General features: G+C 41.3%; 1 protein-coding gene across 16 annotated transcripts in view; it reads left to right on the top strand.

Annotated features, from left to right (window-relative positions):
• Window positions 1-20723, top strand: part of ATP2B2 (ATPase plasma membrane Ca2+ transporting 2) — a 361419-nt gene that overhangs the window by 246797 nt on the left and 93899 nt on the right. For all 16 annotated transcript variants that reach the window (XM_083429097.1, XM_083429087.1, XM_083429090.1 and 13 more), the window contains one exon: window positions 20087-20284. In XM_083429097.1, the coding sequence (XP_083285223.1) occupies window positions 20087-20284 (198 nt within the window). The remainder of the gene's footprint in view (window positions 1-20086; window positions 20285-20723) is intronic.

Genomic DNA, 20723 nt, shown 5'->3' with positions numbered 1-20723 from the left:
GGGCTAATGTTCCAAGCCAAGGAATTATGGATCTCACTGAGGTCTCTGTTCTAAACCAAATGTTATGGAGGACTATGCAGTTGTTCTTACTGTGTATTTATCCCACAGCAGGTGCGGAACAAATAACTGAAAGCTCCTACATACATCCAGAGCTAGCACAGTGATTAGGTGGCGTGAGACCGGTGCCCCGCCTGCCCTGCACCAATCTTGCCTGAGATCTTATGCAGTGCATGAGATCTCACCCAAAATAAGCCAATATGTTGCCTGAAATTGGCACCAATGCCAGTGCCACTTCTCCATAGGTAGCACGAATGGTGGCAGCTGGGAAGAGCAGCACTTCCTGTTTCACCTCAAGCGGAGAGACAGGACACGCTGCTGATGGCTACATCCCGTCTCCCTGATAAACAGTTTTCTGAGTTGGGTATGTAGAAACATTCAGTCGTGTGTGTCTCTTCCTGTAGCTGGAAGTGGACAGACCAGACAAAGGTGAGAACTAGCCCTTTGATTCACGTGGACCTTGGTTTTGACTTCTGTATCGGTATGGTGAAGAATTATGCTGGAAAACAATGGACGGTGTTGTTTTTCCTACAGATTCTATTCTTCTGCAGATGATTTATGATTTTGAATTACTTGGGCAAGGTGAAATTGCTCTTTAGGCTTTTACGTTACATTTTGCTCATCAGTTTTTATTCCTCCAGTTCCACATACACAGCAGTGTTCTTATATTTCACATTCTGATGAATGCTCAGTTCCTGATTCCCATAATAGCATACCTGCTAGGGAAGGACATCTTCTTAATCATTATATTTAGTTGGGTGGGGAGAAGGTGTTTAAAAATAAAAGATAATTACCTATGTAGAAAATGGTCCCACAAAATTGCTGGTAAAGCCTTATGCTAATATACATTTTATATAAATTGATAGTCTGCAATATTCTGAAAAGTAGTAGTAGTTTGATCACAATTTGCTATGTAGATTGTGGAAATTAGATTTTTTTAAAAAATAATAATTATAACAGCAGGTCAATTGCAGGTTAGCTTGGCTATGGATATGTTAAGTATTCTCAACATTTGTATAGAATTCTGTACCAGAAGGCTGTAGTTGGATGCAGAGTCTTACCCTAGAATCATTTGGTAGGCAGCTGGAAAAAGCTTATACTATTGGGCACCCAGCTCTTGGTAGAGATTTTCAGTGGTCTATATAGTATAATCCCCCCCCCCTCATTTATTAGCTAAGACTTTCTTTCCCCTTGTTTTCTGTGGTTTGCTTTTATCTGAACTTTTATATGTTGGAGTTTTCTGCTGAAACCCATTCTAAAAATTTAATGCCTATTGAAATGTTTGTCATTGAAATTTTGGTGATTTACCAGGGGAAGGTAAAATTCACTCCAATGCTGAGGGGGACAAAACCTTCCAGCAAATTTCAAAGGAGGAGAGGGGGCAGATCCGCCCTCCAAGGATTGTGCTACTGCTGCTGCAGCAGCAGGTGATGCATTCCTTGGAGGCTGGAACTGCTGCCTGAGGCAGTGACCTCTCCTTGCCTCATGGGTGGGCTGGCCCTGTGAAAAGGTGTTATCTAGTGGTGCAATTTTCAGCACAAGTTAAAACATTTTAGTATTCATTTAGAAGTAGATATGTTTCAGCTCTCTAGATCAATAGGTGTTGGTATGAACATACTCTTAAGGATCTAGTTACAATATGATTTTTTTCTGGAATAACAGGGTTATTGCATTCAACATCAATTCTACTCAGAGCCGAGCCACTGAAATTAATGGAGAGGACTAATATAGGTCCATTACATCCAGTGTGTCTACTCTGAGTACAACTGGCTGGATAAAGAAAGCCCACAATTTTCAAACCCCTGATTGGTTGACGAATAAGGGTGAATCAGTTATGGAAGCAAATTGTTTATATATTTATTACATAGGAACATAGGAAGCTGCCTTATGCTGAGCCAGACCATTGGTCCGCCTAGCTTGGTATACCTGACTGGCAGCAGCTGACCAGAGTTTCAAGAAGGGGACATATATCACCCTAACCCCGAGATGCTGCAGACTGAACTTGGAGACGTTTTAAGATGTTCCATTGCTGAGCTACAGCCCTTCCTCAAATTTATCCTGTAAGAAGCTGTGGTATTGCACTCAGTGTAACCAGCCCCTTAACATCTTAACAATCCCATGAGGGAGGTTAATGAGAAGTAGTGGACTGGTTACAAAAGTTACTAATCAGTGTTGCAAAAAAGAAAATAAAAGGAAACAGCAGGCTTTGATGCATCCCTCTGCTGTCTCGGAATAAAGGAATGTGCAAAAACTAGCCAGCGCTGCTATCTTTGACAGATACAGCTTATTGTTCCACAGAAACTCATGGTGATCGACTTCGATTGACATAAAAGAATAAACAAGGGAATGTGGCTAAATCATCCTAGATTCTCTCCCCCCCCCCCCGTTTTTATACACTTGGGGTTGTTATTTCAAGACACAGCATTGCTCTTACTGTTCAGTGAAGCTCCCTGTTAAGAACCCAGCAAATTAATCTAAGAAATTTCCCTTCTCCTTCTTTATTAAAAGATGTAATTTGTAAAGATAATCAAATAGCATAGGAAGTTAATGCAGGGCTGATGACTTAACAATACTCCTCCCACTTTACAGAATAGCCTTTTATTTAATTAAGACTCTCCAGGAGGCTGACGCTTTCCTCTTGCTGAGAAAACAGCTGTGCAGCAAAGATGAATCCTCCCAAGAGCTAAATGTATCTATAACTGCTGTGAATCTAGACAGAACAGTGGCAAAGATTCCCTTTGTATTGCTAAGAAAGCAGCCTGATTACCTTTGCAGCAATTTTCTCAGAGCATTGGAATTTTTATTTTAATTGCTTCTCTTTCCTTAGGCTGTTTGTGTTTTGTTTTTTAGAAAAGCATATAATACCCTGTTCAGGCTGTGTTGACATAGGTGTTCCTGGGGATATTTGGTTCAAAAAAGGGTGGAAACTACTTATGTGCTAGTTAGAATGTGGACAAAACAAATGCCTTCTAGCATTTTTAAAAAAAGTACCCATCACACAATTTTCTCATCTTGTTAACAAATGTAAAGTATTGCAGGATTGAGGCTAAATGAAAACAAGGATAGGATTAGATTCAGAACACCCTTATATTAAAGGAGCTTCCTTGTTTCTAAATCTCCTTCGCTGTGCACTAGACCACAGCATCTCTATGGCATAGAATCAAAGTTGGAAGGAGCAAAAGAGCATCTGGTTCAATGCTTACCTTGAAGGCAGGGTGATCCATTCACCGGATCTTTCTACCCTAAACGTACAACAGCCTGCGTACCATAAATTGAGAGAATCTCCATATAGCAAAAAGCTCCATGCAATGCAAACAATTAAACCAAATCCCAATGCTACATCTCTACCCCATCCCCAAATCACTACTTAATGATTCTTTCATGATCTAGAGAACACCGTAGATGTTTTAAAAATCCTGTTTTCTAAAGCATTTCTGCCTATGATCTGGCAGCCATAATGGTAGGACTGCCTTTAATCTACAAAAAGGTTTGTAGAACTGAATTTATGAAAGTTGCAATCATTATGTATGCCATTTATATATTTCCTGTATACTGGAATCCCCTGGACGGTCTGCAGACTCTATTGTATAAAATACAATACAAAATTTACGGTAAGTGATTAAGAACACCTATGCTCCTCAATAATCCTCCAGCACTGTCTTCTGGAACAGACCTTATAGTTAGGAGTGGAAGCTTTGTAACACAGTACCTTCAGCCTTCAACCCAGGTAGTCTATCCATGACAAATGGTATCAAAAGGCACTGAGGTTCAAGAAGATCACCAGGGCCCCACTTTGTCGCTCTTGGCAGATATCTCACAGGAAAACAAAGACAGTTTCTGTTCCAAAACCAGGTCTAAAGCCCAACTGAAATGCTTCTAGAGCAGAGGTTCCCAAACCACCCACTTTTCAGGGAAAAAAACTCAGCGCCCCCCTGGGCTCGGTCCTATCCACTCCAGGGGCGGGGCCAGAGCCACAGCCCGCCTGCCATTGGCCAAATAGATAAGCAAGCTGTAATCCACTTCCCAGGCCTGGGTGAAGCTAACAAGGGTTCACCCAAGACCAGGAAAACCCTTACCTCCAGCATGACTGCCGGATCCAGAGACGGCATTGTCACCATCCTGCAACAGCGCCTGACCTGGCGATCAGAATAATTACATCACAGAGGAAACATTTACAAATGGTTTTTCAGAATTTTCTTCTCTTCTTTATGCTTCTACCACCCCCTTATTTTTATTCAGCACCCACCCACCCCCAATTGTATCTGAACTGACTAACATCCCCCCCCCCCCGATCATTCCAGTGTTCCCCAGGAGTTGTTATCACCCACTTGGGGAAACACTGATCTAGACCTTTGGTATCATACAGGAATACCTGCAACATGCTAGCATCCAAAATGTTTTAGAATTTTTGCCGTAGTGAAGTTGTAACATCACAGTTTAAAGTTTGAAAGCTAAGGTAATATTTACAGGTTGTCACTGAATTCCTTAATATTCAGTGTATTACAAGAACACAAGAGGCAGTTGTATATAATACTTAGCATTTGTGGATTCAAATTTGACATTCTCCTCAGGCGTTTGTGTGTTCAGACCCAGAAACCTTCCCCCTAAATAAATTCACACTTGACTCAAATTTTGGTTTTGGTTTTTGGCAGAATTTAGGCCACAACTTTATTGATTACAGAAAGTGAATGGTTACATAGGCTCTGGTTCGACTAGCTCCCTGCCAGCATAGGTCAGCCAAGGGTGAACACCCGGATAAGCGGAAATCCAGGCTATCTCCAGGCTATCTCCACCACCCAAATGTCCCCCTGGACTCAGGCACGGGCACAACCCCCTCTCAGGGGTTGACCAAACCATCGAGTCCCTGGATTCCTTTAACGGAATACCCTTCACATAGGGATGGCGAGAGTGTTCTCCCATTCCTATCACCTGAACCAGAGCCTATCTGCAACCTTACAAGTTGTGACGATTTGCTACGTGGCAGGCGAAACCCAAATGGCACCAGCCAATCAGCCAAGTGGAGAAAATTCCTGTCGTGCCCCTGTCCCAACGACAGACGACACATGACGGCATAGCAAGGTCAAGCACAAAACCCTAAAAGTAGGGACAGGTGGGCGGGTGTTCCAAATGCATGCACCGAAAGAGGAAGCTCTGGGTCATGTGCATAGGTCCCTCGAACCGTTTTGACTGCGTCCCATTGGCCAGATTGCACCCAGCTACAAGGGACCTACCAATCGGGTGTTGTGGCTGACCAAATGTACCCACCCACAACACAGGGTGTTGGTTTCCAGGTCTCACCGCAATACATGCCCTCTTTAAGGGAGGACCCGATTTACTAAGAGTTGCAAGGATTCTGCAAATAGCTGCTTAGATGAATTATCAGCTTGTGTTAGCAGTGTGAGGAAGTGGTCATAGAAAGTCATGTCACCTTCCAGTGATTGCCACTTTCAAACATGCCCCACTCTGCAGTCTTACATGGGTGCCTTATTTGACATTGCACTGCTCAAATAAGTAGGCCAACAAAATGTGTGATTATTTGTGTATATCCTGGCTCAGATGAGGTATGAACCAGTTCTAACAAATCTTATGGCAATGGTCTAGAACAGAGGTGAGAGGCCTGTGGCCCTCCAGAGGTTGTGAAAATGCTTTTTTTAAAAAATCATTTTGAAAAATGCATTGAATTTGCTGTAGCTCACAGTTGCCATCTATTGTCAGAATTGTATATTGCACTTTACAACACATTCAAATCGTTTTATTTGCAGATGTATAGCTAAGTCCTTGGAATGCCACAAGTTCCCCATCCCAAGCTTCGTTGGTTGGTTCCCTGTTAGGCACATTCATTTCTGCACCTGTGCTTGCTTTCCTGTTCTTTTAAATATTAGGTAACTTTCTGCACAGGTCTCCATTATAATCACTGATTCCCCAATATAGACAATACAGGTTTTGCTGCATATACAGAAGTCTGGGTGTGAATCAGCATCCTTTCATTCAACCAGGAGCCATGATTTATCAACAGGTGCGAACAAAGAAGGCCCACTAAGCTAATGTGATTTTAGAAAGAAAAATAATCCAGGGAGCAATAGGCTTAAATCTGTATCCGAGACTCAAAATGAAAGAAGAGCAAAAAGTTCAGCCAAAATATCTGCATATAATAAAACAAATCCACTTAAATCAGGGTTGTTGAATCCATACATTTAGTTTAATAAGCTGGCATTTATAATTACGAAGATTAACCTAGCATCATCCTATTATATACTTTTCATAATTAATATGAATTCTCCTGTATTTTATTAAATTATAATGCACTCTGATTTATACAAGTTATATGACAGGTATGTGGTAGATAAAGCAAATTGTCCTAGTGTTCATGTAATTGCCATCTAATTATTAGTTTTCCATTTATTGCAGAAAAATGCCATGAAATCATACTACATATTTCTATTTTTGTATTAGGTACCAATTTTAATATGCCCCAAATTATGTAAAATTATGTGCATCCCATAACTATTATTGTTTAGTCACATACTTTTTGAGGAGGAACAGAACATCCTGTGCTCTGCTTAAAACATTTGGGAGTATTTTTTGAAAAATTTGTTATTACTTCAAAGATAATGATTTATTTATAGAGAAGTCTTTTAGATCTGCAGTAAGATACTGAATTTTTAAAGCAGGGTATGTGTCAGAAGTTAAATAATTAAGCTCAATGCCACTTCAGCATTTTATTTAAAATATTAAATATTGTATAAGGTATTTTTCCAAAAATAAGTCAAACATTTACAGTGAGACTGGATTCATCCAGAAAATTCATGAGTTAATATTATACATCTGGTCTGGAACCCACTAAGTATAGCGGATAGGATAGAGATTTGTAATGGAAACTAGAAGTACTGAGTTCATATTCCACTTAGCCATTTTGTAAACTTGAGCAAGATGCTGATTGTCACCCAATGTGTCTTCTGTAAATGGGAACAACCGAAGTTTACTTTCTTGGGTGGCTGTGAGGTAGCAATAGCTGACAAGTTGGTGTGTACAGTAATAGCAGCCGCTGCCCTTAATTTGCAACCAGCAAGAGGTTCTATGTCTTGGAAGCTGTGACTGGGTGGCTGCGTGGGAGCCGGTTGAAGTTAAATCCTTCAAAGACAGAGGTCCTCTGGCTGGGTTGGGATGACATGGGGTTGGGGGGGAGCAACTCCCATCTCTTGCGGGGGCTCAATTAGTGCCAGTGCCTTCTGTCAAGATAGTTTATAATATTTTTATTATCAGATAAAAGTTTAAAAATGGAAGCATCATCTATCATGTATATGCTATTCAAGTAGATTTTATAAGGTGCATGTCAAGACACCCTTTCCCTCTGGTGGTCATCAATCAATCAATCAAATAAAAAAAATATTTATACCCTGCCCTGAGCCGAGCTCAGGGCGGCTAACACCAGTAAAATTACATTAAAAACATAATAGAGGAAAGAAGGGGGGGGGCAATTTAAAATACAGGTTAAAATGCAATTTAAAATGCAGCCTCATTTTAAAAGTAGCCCATGGATCAAAACCATAAAGGGAGGGAAAACATAAGGGTCAGACTGAATCCAAACCAAAGGCCAGGTGGAACAGCTCTGTCTTGCGGGCCCTGCGGAAAGATGTCAAGTCCCGCTGGGCCCTAGTCTCTTGTGACAGAGCATTCCACCAAGTCGGGGCGAGTACTGAAAAGGCCCTGGCCCTAGTTGAGACCAATCTAACCACCTTGCGACTCAGGGCGGGGTATAAATAAAAATTATTTTATTTATTTATTTATTTAGTGGTGACCACCAGAGGGAAATTATTTTTCTTTGAAATTTCTCTGGATTGTTATGAACTACATGTTTCTGCTCAGAGAACTGTGGGATAAATCCAGCCTCATATAACTTAACTCTAATGAATGCATAAAGAGGTTAAAAGCATAGACTAAGCTGACCTGCCAGGCTTAGCTAGATCACACACCCTCACACTGGGTGGAAGTGTTACCAAACTCTTTGTTCTCTCTTTTTCCACCATGTGAACCCAACCAGTATGCATTATATTCAATTATTTATACATACATACATACCCCGCCTATTGGGCTGCTCCCAATAGAATATTAAAAACATGATAAAACATCAAATATTAAAAATTTCCCTAAACAGGGCTGCCTTCAGATGTCTTCTAAAAGTCAGATAGTTGTTTATTTCGTTGACATCTGATGGGAGGGCATTCCACAGGGCAGACGCCACTACTGAGAAGGCCCTCTACCTAGTTCCCTGTAACTTCGCATCTCGCAATGAGGGAACCACCAGAAGGCCCTCGGCGCTAGACCTCAGTGTACGGGCTGAATGATGGGGATGGAGACGCTCCTTCAGGAGGGCTGCCATACGTCTGGGTTTTCCCGGACACATCTGGGATTTGTCCATTGAAAATAGCGTCTGGGCAGAATTTCCAAAAATCATGAAAATGTCCAGGAAAACCTGAAGATATGGCAACCAAAGTCATAAGTGTTGATTATCTTTTGGCGAATTTCATTAAAAATAGCTTTTTTTGAAATATGGCAACCCTACTTCAGGTATACAGGACCAAATCCATTTAGGGCTTTAAAGGTCAACACCAATACTTTGAGTTGTGTTTGGAAATGTACCGAGAGGCAAAGTAGATCTGTCCCAGTGGCCGCTCCCAGTCACCAGTCTGGCAGCCACATTCTGGATTAGTTGTAGTTTCCAAGTTACCTTCAAAGGCAGCCCCACTTGTAAAACATTGCAGTAGTCCAAGTGGGAGATAACCAGAGCATGTACTCCTCTGGCATGACAGTGCGCAGGATGTCTAAGCTGATTCAAGCTTCGACTGTGTGGCTTAAGCAAGCCATCTTGGCATTTCTATACAAGTAATGTGAAACTCTCACCATTCTGAAACTTAGTTATGCTGCCTGTCTTTTCTTGTTGTTGTATGGAAAAGCATGTGAATCTGACGTTTGAAGAGCTTTAAGTAAACAAAAAAATTAACTTACCAAATGTGTGGTCTCTTTCTATGCTAAGGGAAGTGGGTAATTTTGGAAGCAACTTAGAAGGGGATATATTATAGGTCTAACAGCCTATATTTCCATGCTTTGCTTTGCTGCATATTTTGTGATTTTAAATCTCTGCTGTGGTTTTCTCACCTAAGAGTACCGGTACTTGTCCCAAACCTGGATCTAGACATCCAGGGAATTCTCCTTTCTGTTTTACCAAATGCAAATTACTTCACCATTGCATATTTATTTATTTATTTGGTTGCATGCACACAATGCATTTAAAGCACATTGCTTTCCCCCAAAGAATCTTGAGATCTGTAGGTTGTTAAGTGTGCTGGGATTTGTAGCTCTGTGGAGGATAAACAACATTTACTAAAATTCTTTGGGAGAAGTAATAAGCTTTAAATGTGTGGTTTGTACATAGCTTAGACTTTTTAAAGATTGCTACCCATGCACAATTTACCTTTGCTGCAGCTTTCTATCCTGTCGTGTTTCCCCCCATCTAGGCCATTGAAATAATGCACACAATAATTTTGAGAATATGTTATGCACATGAGCACATCACTATGTGCATTTGTATTTTTATTTATGCTTAATATGCTCTTTCACAATCCGTTGAAATCTTGTGTTAGGAAGAAGTATATGCAAGAAGTGCTTGCTGTTATTTTTGTATTGCTGCTGTTGTTTTTAAAAAGAGTAACTGAGACCTTAATGTTTCTCAAATCCAAAAGTTGTTGACACTAGAAGCACTTCCACAATATCTACAGAGCAGAGAGAGCCATTAAACTCCACTAATAGGTGGGCAATATGACTACTGTGACCCTTGCTTAACAGATCTGAACCAGAGTGCAGCTCTGGTTACTTTTAAAAATTGCTTTTGACCAGAAAGCCTTTTGCAGTGCTCCTTATCTCTGCAAATTTTGGAGCTCTGAACGTCTCTTTTTCAATTTGTCCATTTCCATTTGGTTGGAAAACCCACAACGTTCTGCCTGTAATTTCTTAGAGCCTGTTTTCCTAAAACCAAAAACCCACATGCTATAATTATAGCTGGCCCTTGTAATTTTATGAACCACTGAAAGGCAATATGATTTTTGAGTCCTATGACATGCCCAGAAATTATTCAAGTGAACAATACCCATAAAAGGTGATGAATACTAAATAATGCCTTTGGAAAGAGCAGGTTACTCAGTGTTGGACTGTGGTACAGGTCAGCTTGACCCTGGCTGCCAAGGTAGATGGTTGGTTTTTTTTAATGCATGTCTGAAATTTCCCTTAGAGTGGAAATTAACACTATCCTTGACTCCACAAATAGTCACAGATATATCTTTGCATTATTAGCATGTAACTTCTTCTATGGTTTCCTTTGGATGGATGAAATTACAACTGCTTACGCATATGAAGCTGTTGATAGTAAGAGGAATGACTTTTGCTTCCATGGGAGCAGTTTTTGAAAAGGAACAGTTAAATTCTGTTGTTGGTCCTCCAATAAATACTGGCAAGCCAGGTACCCCTGTTTATGCAGCTGGGTTAAACCACAGAGCCTAGGGCTTGCAGATCAGAAGCTTGGTGGTTCAAATCCTTGCGACGGGGTGAGCTCCCGTTGCTCAGTCCCTGCTCCTGCCAACCTAGCAGTTCGAAAGCACGTCAAAGTGCAAGTAGATAAATAGGTACGCTCTGGCAGGAAGGTAAACAGTGTTTCCGTGTGCTGCTCTGGTTCGCCAGAAGTGGCTTAGTCATGCTGGCCACATGACCTGCATGCCGGCTCCCTCAGCCAATAAAGTGAGATGAGCGCTGCAACCCCAGAGTCGTCCTCGACTGGACGTAATGGTCAGGGGTCCCTTTACCTTTATCCCTTTACCTCTGCCTAAGTGGAGAACTTTACATTTTCTTTTAAGAACTTATGGATTTATGGACGTATGTATGTTCTTCCTTTTTTATTATTTTCCTATTTTTAAATTTTGTGTGTGTGTGCTGTAATTTGTTAGTAAGAAATGGAACTATTTGTAAAATGTAAGAAAACCAATAAAAAGTTTTACATTTGTCCCTATTGCAATTAATTTTGTTATGTAGTTTTGGCCGAGTTCTCCAATCTGTTAAAGTCATCTTGAACTCTGATTCTGTCTTCTCTGATATTGGCTATCCCTCCCAGTTTGGTGTCATCTGCAAATTTGATGAGCATCCCCTCCATATTTTCATCCAAGTTGTTTATGCAGAGACTTCCCTGTATGATTAATTCTGTGTTGTTCTGCTTAGTTGACTGAGAGCCATATGAATGCTGGAAAACGGTGACTCATGGTTGTAAAGAGTCTTTTCAAGGACAAACCAAGGGCATGAGAAGGTGCCTGATAAATTTAAGACCCCAGGAAGCTCCTGGACCATTTAAAAACTATTCAGTTTCAGCGTTAAGGAGTTTCAAAAGTAAAAGATAGATTGATACAGCTCTTTGAAATTAGCTTTCTCTGTTTTGCTTTTAAAGCTGCCTGCTGTGAAATTGTCCCCAAATGTTTTTTATAATATACAGGAAGCTGCAGGCTGAGTATTTTGGGTTGGATTCAGAGTAGCCCTTCTATGAACGGAGGGGACATCCTTCCATTTGCAGAAGGGATATGCTGGGTCTGAAACTGAGTCAGGGGATCCAACAGAAGCTACAGAAAGGAAAAGGAAAATATTACTTTCACCAGTAAGAGCTGTTCGACAGTGGAATTTGCTGCCAAGGAGTGTGGTGGAGTCTCCTTCTTTGGAGGTCTTTAAGCAGAGGCTTGACAACCATATGTCAGGAGTGCTCTGATGGTGTTTCCTGCTTGGCAGGGGGTTGGACTTGATGGCCCTTGTGGTCTCTTCCAACTCTATGATTCTATGATTCAATTTTCTTTTCCCCTTGCATCCTTCTATATAGCTTCCTATACTGTTTCAGAGCAGATTTCTGGAGGACTACAGTGGGGAGGGGAAATTGGCAGAAGTGAGAAATCATCTTTCCCTCCTTATGTGTGTGAGAAAGATTCCATGGGTGGAAATCTACTCTCAGAATCTCTGGACCAGATCTCTACATATTGAAATGAATACTTTTAATAAAAAGTAGAAATTCAATTGGAGTGGTTCTTGAGGAGGTTGTGCTTCCCCTAGAGAATCATGTTGGCAAGTTGGGGTTGTTCATCCTTTTCAGTTGAGACACAAACATCCTTTCTGATACGATACAAAAATGGCCTTGCACTACTGTAACTGCAGCAGCATTGCATTAAACAGTTGTTATGTTTTAATCATTGATGTTTTGTAATGTGTTTCTAATGTTATACACCACCCTGAAATCTTTTCAAAAAGGATGGCATATAAATTGAAATAAGGATAGTAATAATAATTCATCCCAATAAATTTCTGGACCAATTCAAAGTGCTTGTTCTGACTTCTAAAGCTTTCATGGCTTCAGGCTGCAGCATCCTACATCCTTCCTACATGGACTTGGGCTTTTTGGAATTGATGATTTCTCAGCTTTTCACCCACTTCAAAATAAGTAGCTTTGTTTCTGCCACATTTCACCAATTTTATTTTCTTTGCTTTTTTCTGCTACCCTATCTACCCAGTATACTTGGGTGATCAATGGAGGCCCTTCTCTAAACACCCTAACAGAGAAATAGCCTTCTCAGCACTGGTCCCTTTTGATAGATTCCTCTCCTTGGAGGGGTTCATCCTGTGCACACTTTAATGTCTTTTCAGCAACAACAACAAAAAACCCAACCTGATTTTTGCAGGCCTTTGGACTCTATTCTTCTAATCTCTCTAGTATTATGCTATCTTTTAATGTTGTTGTGGAACTTGTTTGGCTTGTGTTGCTGTAATTGCTGATTGTCTTGATTTTAAGACATCTTTTCTGATTTAAAATGATTTAGTGGGAGTGCTGATATATAGATATACTTATGTGGATCTTGTGGTTTTAAACTGATATTATAGTTTTTGCATGTCACCAAAAGAACAATTGTTATTGAAAGGTATATCTGGTTATATGGATATAAAATTAGTGCTGGATTCAACTAACCTGTTCCACTAGCAGAAACCAGCGTAGGGGGAGATTGTTCCATCGGGAAACAAAATTGCTTCCAGTGAGGGGACAACCAGCACTATGCTGCATTCCACACGAAATACCAAAGGTCCAAATATGGCAATGGTGAACACATACAATAGGGTTGCCATATGTCCAGATTTTCCCAGACATGTCCTCTTTTTTTGGGGGGGGTGGTAAAGTCTGGGTCCAGGGGGATTTTTTAAAACTTGGCAAAATGTCCAGTTTTTTTTGTTCTGTAGCAGGCCAACCTCAGCAGTGGAAACAGGAGCCTTGTGGCCCTCGTTTTCTTCAGCCAGCAGAGGAGGCCAGCCCCACTCCAGGAGGACACTGCCATTGAGAAACACGTTGGTCACTGGGCAGGCCTGGGCAAGCGGGGCACTTTGCAGCTCTGTGGCACACATTGAAAGCCCTGCTCCGGGCACCTACCCTGCATCCCTGCCACTCTTCCGCCACTGGTGCCTTTGCCCAGCACCTTCTCCTGGCACCACGGGTCTACCTCTGGACTCTCCGGGTCCACACCCGAGGCACCTCATCCGAGAGGCTGCTCCCTCTGCATGCCGCCAAGACTCCCCAAGCCATTGGGGTGCCTCCCATCCGTGGTGCCTGGCTCAGGTTGAGCAGGGCGAGCAGCTGGAGAAGCATGGCTGGCACCAGGGCATGAAGGAGCAGGAGCAGCACGGGGAAAGGGCTTTCTCGACCAGGACCTGGCATGCTCTAGTGGGGCTTGGGTGTGTGGGGAAGCCCTGGCTGGTGGCAGGCCAAGGTGAGACCCTGGCGGTTTTGGTTTTCCTCATTTCCTGTGCAAACAACCAGGTGCGGTTAATCCTAATTTTAGGGCCTTGGCTGCAGCCCTAGGACACTCCTTCATGGGGCAGTGAGGCATGAGTCCCCAGCAAGTTCCAAGCCCCCCTCCCATGGCCCCCATGGCAGTCTGTGAAGGCAGGTGAGGGAAGCAGCGGTTGTGCCACCGGAGAGAGCAAACCCACCACCAGAAAGCTGTGGCTGTGAGCCAAAACCCACAAGGCACAGGAGCAGGAGTGTGGCAGCTTCTGGTGCTGCTTCCACCAGAACCGCAGCTGCTTCATTGATCCCCAGGCAGCTAAGCCCCAGGAGCCTGTTGCTGTGGATTGGACGCCCCACCACAGTCCTATTGATGTGTAATTTGTTTTGCCTTGGGTTGCTTGGATTCGTCCCTATTATTATTATTATTTATTGGTGGGCAAGTGCAGAAGAGACTGAAAATGGCAGGGGAAGCTAAGCCTGAGACAAGGAGGGCTTCCCTTTAGGATGCTCCCCTAGCCCTCAGGAATGGTTCCGACCTCCAGGTGTGGCAATAACCATCCTTATCCTTATTTTAATAAATTAAATTAAACTTTAAAAACCTCCCCCCTCCTTTTTCGGTTTGTTTTTGCATTTTTACTCATCGCCTCCCCCCTTTTCTTCCTTTTCTCTTGGGGGCGGGGAATCCCCTTCTTCCTGTATATCGGGGACCCCCTTTTATTTTTATTTTTTACTTTCATTTCCATGTTTTATTTCCATTTTTAAATATTCCCACACACATTTTATCTTTTACTGCACCCACAGTATTACTACTATTTTATCTTCCTCCTTCCTCCCCCCTCCCCCCCCCGGCCCACCTACAAATGAGTCGTGGCAAGTCTGCCCTCTTTTTTATTTTTGCTCTTCAAAATATGATAACGCTAACATACTATATGTGTCACTATCGTACGTGATTGTAGACACATACCTTTAAACACCTGGGTACACTTGTGTGGGAAGATCCTGTTTCCAGTTTCAGAGCTGCTTTGACTTGCCTACTGAAGCAGAGCACACCAAATGTGAGGTGAGATTTAATTAAAATTTGAAGATGCTGTAAGTTTATTAATAGTAGCGATTATGTAGGCACTCTTGCAGTTGGTTACACACACACACACACACACACACACGCTTCATTGAGTTCAATTAAATACCAAGAACTACCAGAAACCGGTGTGGCTGAAAGGTGAACATGAATTTATTGTGTGTACATTGCTGCCCTATTCAGTCTGGAGAAGATATGAATATGCAAAGCAGAGCACATAATGGATTTCCATCTTCTGTTGGAATTGCTAGGAAGGTCTTGTGGACAGGGGGACTTCATTCACCAGCTCTGGAACAAGGGCATATCCATAATATTCAGTAAAGGTTCCTGAAAGAATTATTATTCAGGTGTTGGTTTTCTCTTTGTAGATGAAGCAGAATTAAGAATAGAGGGCTGCATTAATTTAAAAAAATGTTTATCCTTCAGTGACACTGAGGCTGTAAATGAATAATGGCAGTTCAGGTTAAGAGGCTCTGTTGCTGTGTCCTTCAGCTCAGAAGCAGCATTAGACACAGAATGCTGCATTGCAGCCACATATTTAATTGGGTTGTGTGTGTATGTTTAGCGTGTTTTAGTTTTTTATTATTAAAAACAGACAATACTAAAGTGATTGTGGCGTATGAGAAAAGGGGAGGAGAGAAAAAGAATATGGCAAAAAAATCGAATTTGACAAAGAAACGAAAAAGAGATACTGGCCAATACATGCGGGCAACACTGTAATGTGGAGGAAAGGGGTGGGGGGGTGGGATTCCAAATCCTACAGACAGAAACAAGGAAAATCTTGTGGTTGCTCCATACCCCTAATGCACATACCTAGAATTGTAGTATTGAGAGGGATCCCAAGGGTCATCTAGTCCCCTGCAATGCAAGGAATCTAAACTGAGGCGTACATGTCAGATGACCATCCAACCTCTTCTTAAAGACCTCCAAGGGAGGTCCACCACCTCCTGAGGGAGATTGTGCCACTGTCAAACAGCTCTTACTGTCAGAAAGTTCTTCCGGATGTTTAGCCAGAATCTCCTTTCTTGTGTAAACCAAGTGGATTCAAGATACAAGTGGGTTGCCATAGGATTCTGTCCAGGGCCTGTTGTTGTTCAACGTCTTTATAAGTGACATAGATGAAGGTGTTTTTTGGGGGTGGGGGGTTTGCTCATCAAATTTGCAGCAAACTAGCCAATGCCGCAGAAGACAGAATCAGGATTCAAGATTACCTTAACCGATTGGAGAACTGGGCCCATACTAACAAAATGAATTACACTAGGGACAAATGCAAGGTTATACACTTAGGCAGGAGGAACCAGCTGCACAAATGCCGGTTGTACACACGACAAGGATCTAGAGGTCTTAGTAGACCACCAGCTTAATATGAGTCCACAGTGTGATGCAGCAGCAACAAACACTATGCTGCTTCAATGGAAATATAGTGTCCCAACTGAGGAAAGTAGTAGTTCCTCTCTATTCTTCCTAGGTCAGACCACCCCTGGGATGTTTACTTCTGATGTCTAGCAAGAGAGATGTGTTCCCATCCTGACAGTCCACTGGGCAAGCCCAAGTAGGGAGGGAAAGAAAGAAAGAAAGAAAGAAAGAAAGAAAGAAAGAAAGAGAGGGGTGCAGATAAGGAGGTGATAGAAAGAGAAAGACACAAGCAGAGAAAGGATGACAGGAGAGGAGGGGAAATGTTGACCCCCATACATTTTTATTGTGGTCTTGCCCACTGCTGACTTTGGCTCCACTTGCTGTTGGCAAATAGCTCCCAATAGATTACTCTGAGGAATGAAGCCCTTTGAAGAAATGTTGCTCACCCCCAACATGAAGCAACACTTCAGATCCCACCATGATTTCATCATCTTTCCCCTGCCATTATATTATAAAGGTAAAGGGACCCCTGACCATTAGGTCCAGTTGCGGACAACTCTGGGGTTGCAGCGCTCATCTCGCTCTATAGGCTGAGGGAGCCACTGTTTGTCCTCATAAAGCTTCCAGGTTATGTGGCCAGCATGACTAAGCTGCTTCTGGCAAACCAGAGCAGCGCACAGAGACGCCATTTACCTTCCCGCTGGAGCGGTACCTATTTATCTACTTGCACTTTGATGTGCTGTTGAACTGCTAGGTTGGCAGGAGCTGGGACTGAGCAACGGGAGCTCACCCCATCGCGGGGATTCAAACCGCCGACCTTCCGATCGGTAAGCCCTAGGCTCAGTGGTTTATACCACCGCGCCACCCACTTCCCTTGCCATTATTTTGTATTTCACCTTAATGCCTAGCAATCAGTTTAATAGGCTTTTAATTCAGTTGTTGCATTAAATATCTGTGAATTCTTCTGGCCACTACATCAGCATTGTAGGATCGGTGAGATCATTGTGCTTTGCGTTGGATTGCCTTCAGTGTAAGATGTTTATATATATATATAGATGTTTATATATATATAGAGAGAGAGAGGGAGTAATCCCTCAGTTATGCTTTCGGAAAAAGAAATCCATGCACATCATTTTGAAGGCATTTTCCTAAACAGCTTTTTAAACATGCTGTATCTACTAGCAGCTGGTCTTGTAAGTGTATTTCCATTTGGGTGGGGTAGGAGTCAATGACCAATTCAGAATTCCTTAAAGTATACACTTTAGCATCTCATGAAATTGTGCTGTTTGTGTTACCCCAAACTGTTGCTGTGGAATTGTTTATGCCAGGTTTTCCATGCAGCATCAAGGACTATTCAACTGATGGCTTTTTAAATGCACTGTATAGTAAACTGTTCAGTAGCTGGAGGGAGTGACAGAATAATTAATTATATTATGTCTTTTGCTTCTGTGCAACAGAGAGAGAGAGATTGAAAAAATAAGAGCAATGCTGAAATGTATTGCTCCAGTGAAGCCCCTGGCTTACGCATCAAAGACATGAGTGAATTTAGTACACTATGCAGCACTGCAGGGAACAGTTTAAATCATTCAAAGTAATCATAATATTTCATCCTCCCACATAATTTCAAAACAGATTGCAAAATAAAACTGTGCTGATGCTAGTAAGCCTTTATAAAATACTTGCACGCATGTATATCACACTGTACAAAGAACCATCCCCCTTTTAAAAGTATTTGGCAAATGAGTGATACAAGATTAAAAATAGATATAATTGAAAATAGAAACACTGTTGTGTGTTACATAGAGTATCTGATAATGTACACAAAACTATATTTTTATTTGGCAGATGGTACTAAATACATAGCATCTATCTACCTACCTACCTACCTACCTATCTATCTATCCATCCATCCATGGGCCCACTGGTTTTATCCAGCAGGGCTCTTGCATTCTTTTGTGCTTGGAATAGATTCAACACTTGCCTTGTGTGTTGAGCAACCTAAAGATAAAGCTCTCTCCTTACCTTACCTTTATCCCACACCCTCCATTGCTGTTTAAATTGAAATATTGGTTGTCTGGTGTATGTGGGTAGAAGCATAAGAGAAGATTAAGGGAGAGACACACAGCTTTTAAAAGGCAAAAAAAAAAAGGACAGCTTTCTTTCTCCCTCGTTTTCAAAGGAATCTGGGAGTAGGGCATGCGGAAGGTAAACAAAAAACAAAATGAAAAAGGCCTGGTGAAATGTGTTGTGTGTGTATGTGTGCACATGCTATGTATTTCTGAAGTTGTTGTAAATGGTACATACAGTAAATATATGTATGGTACATGCATTTATTAAAAAATAAAATAAATAAAACTCCAAGCTCATACAGTGGTACCTCGGATTACAGACGCTTCAGGTTACAGACTCCACTAACCCAGAAATAGTACCTCGGGTTAAGAACTTTGCTTCAGGATGAGAACAGAAATCGTGTGGGCCTGGCAGCAGCAGGAGGCCCCATTAGCTAAAGTGGTGCTTCAGGTTAAGAACAGTTTCAGGTTAAGAACAGACTCCCAGAACAAATTAAGTTCTTAACGCGAGGTACCACTATATGTTCCGACAGTACTAGTCTTATTGTACAGAGTGGTAGAAACAGAAAATGGTGCTAAAATGTATCCCTCCCAGATACAAGCTTATTCCCTGTTTCCTGCCACATGCTCTTCCCCATCCAAGAACCCATTGCTGCTCAAATCCTTCATATTTCTACCTTTTATGTTTTCTCTGCTCTGCACAGTATCCCATGTCACATAGTGTTAGTTTTGTATGAGATTGTAAGCATACCATTTCACATAGCCTGAGGATGTTCTGACCAGTGGAACTGAAGATAGTTAATTATGGGACAGATTCCCAGTTCAGATTAAGCCATGAATTAACTGAATCTTACTGGATGCAAATTATCAGTTTCTTATCTGTAAATGGAAGAATAATAACATCTAAAATATGCAATATGTGGGGATTAATAAACTAGAGAGTACATACAGTTTTTCAGGTTTAAAAAGTGTTGTGTAATGCTAAATAGAAAATAAGAGCTAGTATCTGATGATGGCCATTACTAGTGAAAAACATTTCCACTTGTACAAGGTTTGGTACACAATTTTTGCCAATCCCTTATTTCTACTCTGCTACTCAAATAGCTGTTCCTGAGTACAGGATATTGCATAGAGGGCAGCAATTGGTATGGAGAGTCAGTAAAAAAAAATGTGTGTCTCACCTTGCAGAAGTTTTTTTCTGCTTACCCAAATCCACCATTGGATGTGGCTCGAGTTTAGTTATTTCATCCAATATTATTTTCTGTGGCTTTCTCTTCTTTACTATTGAGCCTTATACAGGGACTTTTGAATTATTTACATGCCATTAATTTGTTCAATTAATCTATTTTGTTGTTGTTTCTGTTCTTCATATTCTGTGTGATCGCTAGATGAATTATACCCTTCTCTGTAAATTCCCTTTAGTAAATTAATTTTCTCTTTCAGTGTAATAAAAAGTTGCTAAGGAATTGTATTCCTAAACCAATTCTCTAAATATATAGAACTCTCTGTAATACATTAGCAGAATCTGATCTCGCCAAAAGAGAATAGTAAAAGCAGAAGTTTAATAAACAAAAAATGCTGTAATGAAAATCTGAAGTTGTACTTTGAAAATGCAGTTTATGTGTGTCGACATACTTGGCAGTCACTTTTAAACCATTTTGTTTCATTTGTTTATAGGATTGCCTGGCACTGCTGCTGACTTAGATAAAAGAAAGCTAATTTTTGGGAAAAACTTTATACCTCCAAAGAAGCCAAAAACTTTCTTACAGTTAGTCTGGGAAGCATTACAGGATGTGACTCTTATCATTTTGGAAATAGCAGCCATCATATCTCTTGGGCTCTCATTTTACCATCCACCTGGAGAAGAAAATGAAGGTAAAACTATTTTATTTACTAATACTCACTTGGGTTAACTGCTTTTGATTATGCCAATTTTATTTCATTTCCTCTAAACATTTAATATGAAGAAAATTATTTTAGCGTATGTACAGTCCTTTAATTTTCTCTCAGTTTTTAACATCTATCCTAATGTCATGCGACAATGTCATGGAACAGTGATGAAGTTCTGTGGTGTGTCACCTCATCCCAGATGTGTTATGGATCTAACATCACAGAGAGGTATCCCTTAGTATTATTATTACACATATCATGCTTTTCAGCCCCATGGGACCTTCAATGTGGGGTTCAATGCTATCCCCTATGTTATTTAACATCTACATGAAACCGTTGGGTGGTGATATCTGGAGGTTCAGAGTGCGCTGTCAGCAGTATGCTGATGACACTCAGCTCTATTCCTCATTTACATCTGCAAGTG

The sequence above is a fragment of the Podarcis tiliguerta genome (genome assembly GCF_965153285.1).
Source record: "Podarcis tiliguerta genome assembly, chromosome: 2".
NCBI classification, from domain to species: Eukaryota; Metazoa; Chordata; class Lepidosauria; order Squamata; family Lacertidae; genus Podarcis; species Podarcis tiliguerta.
Note: the sequence above shows the minus strand (reverse complement) of the source record. Positions and strands in the feature narration are given on the sequence as shown.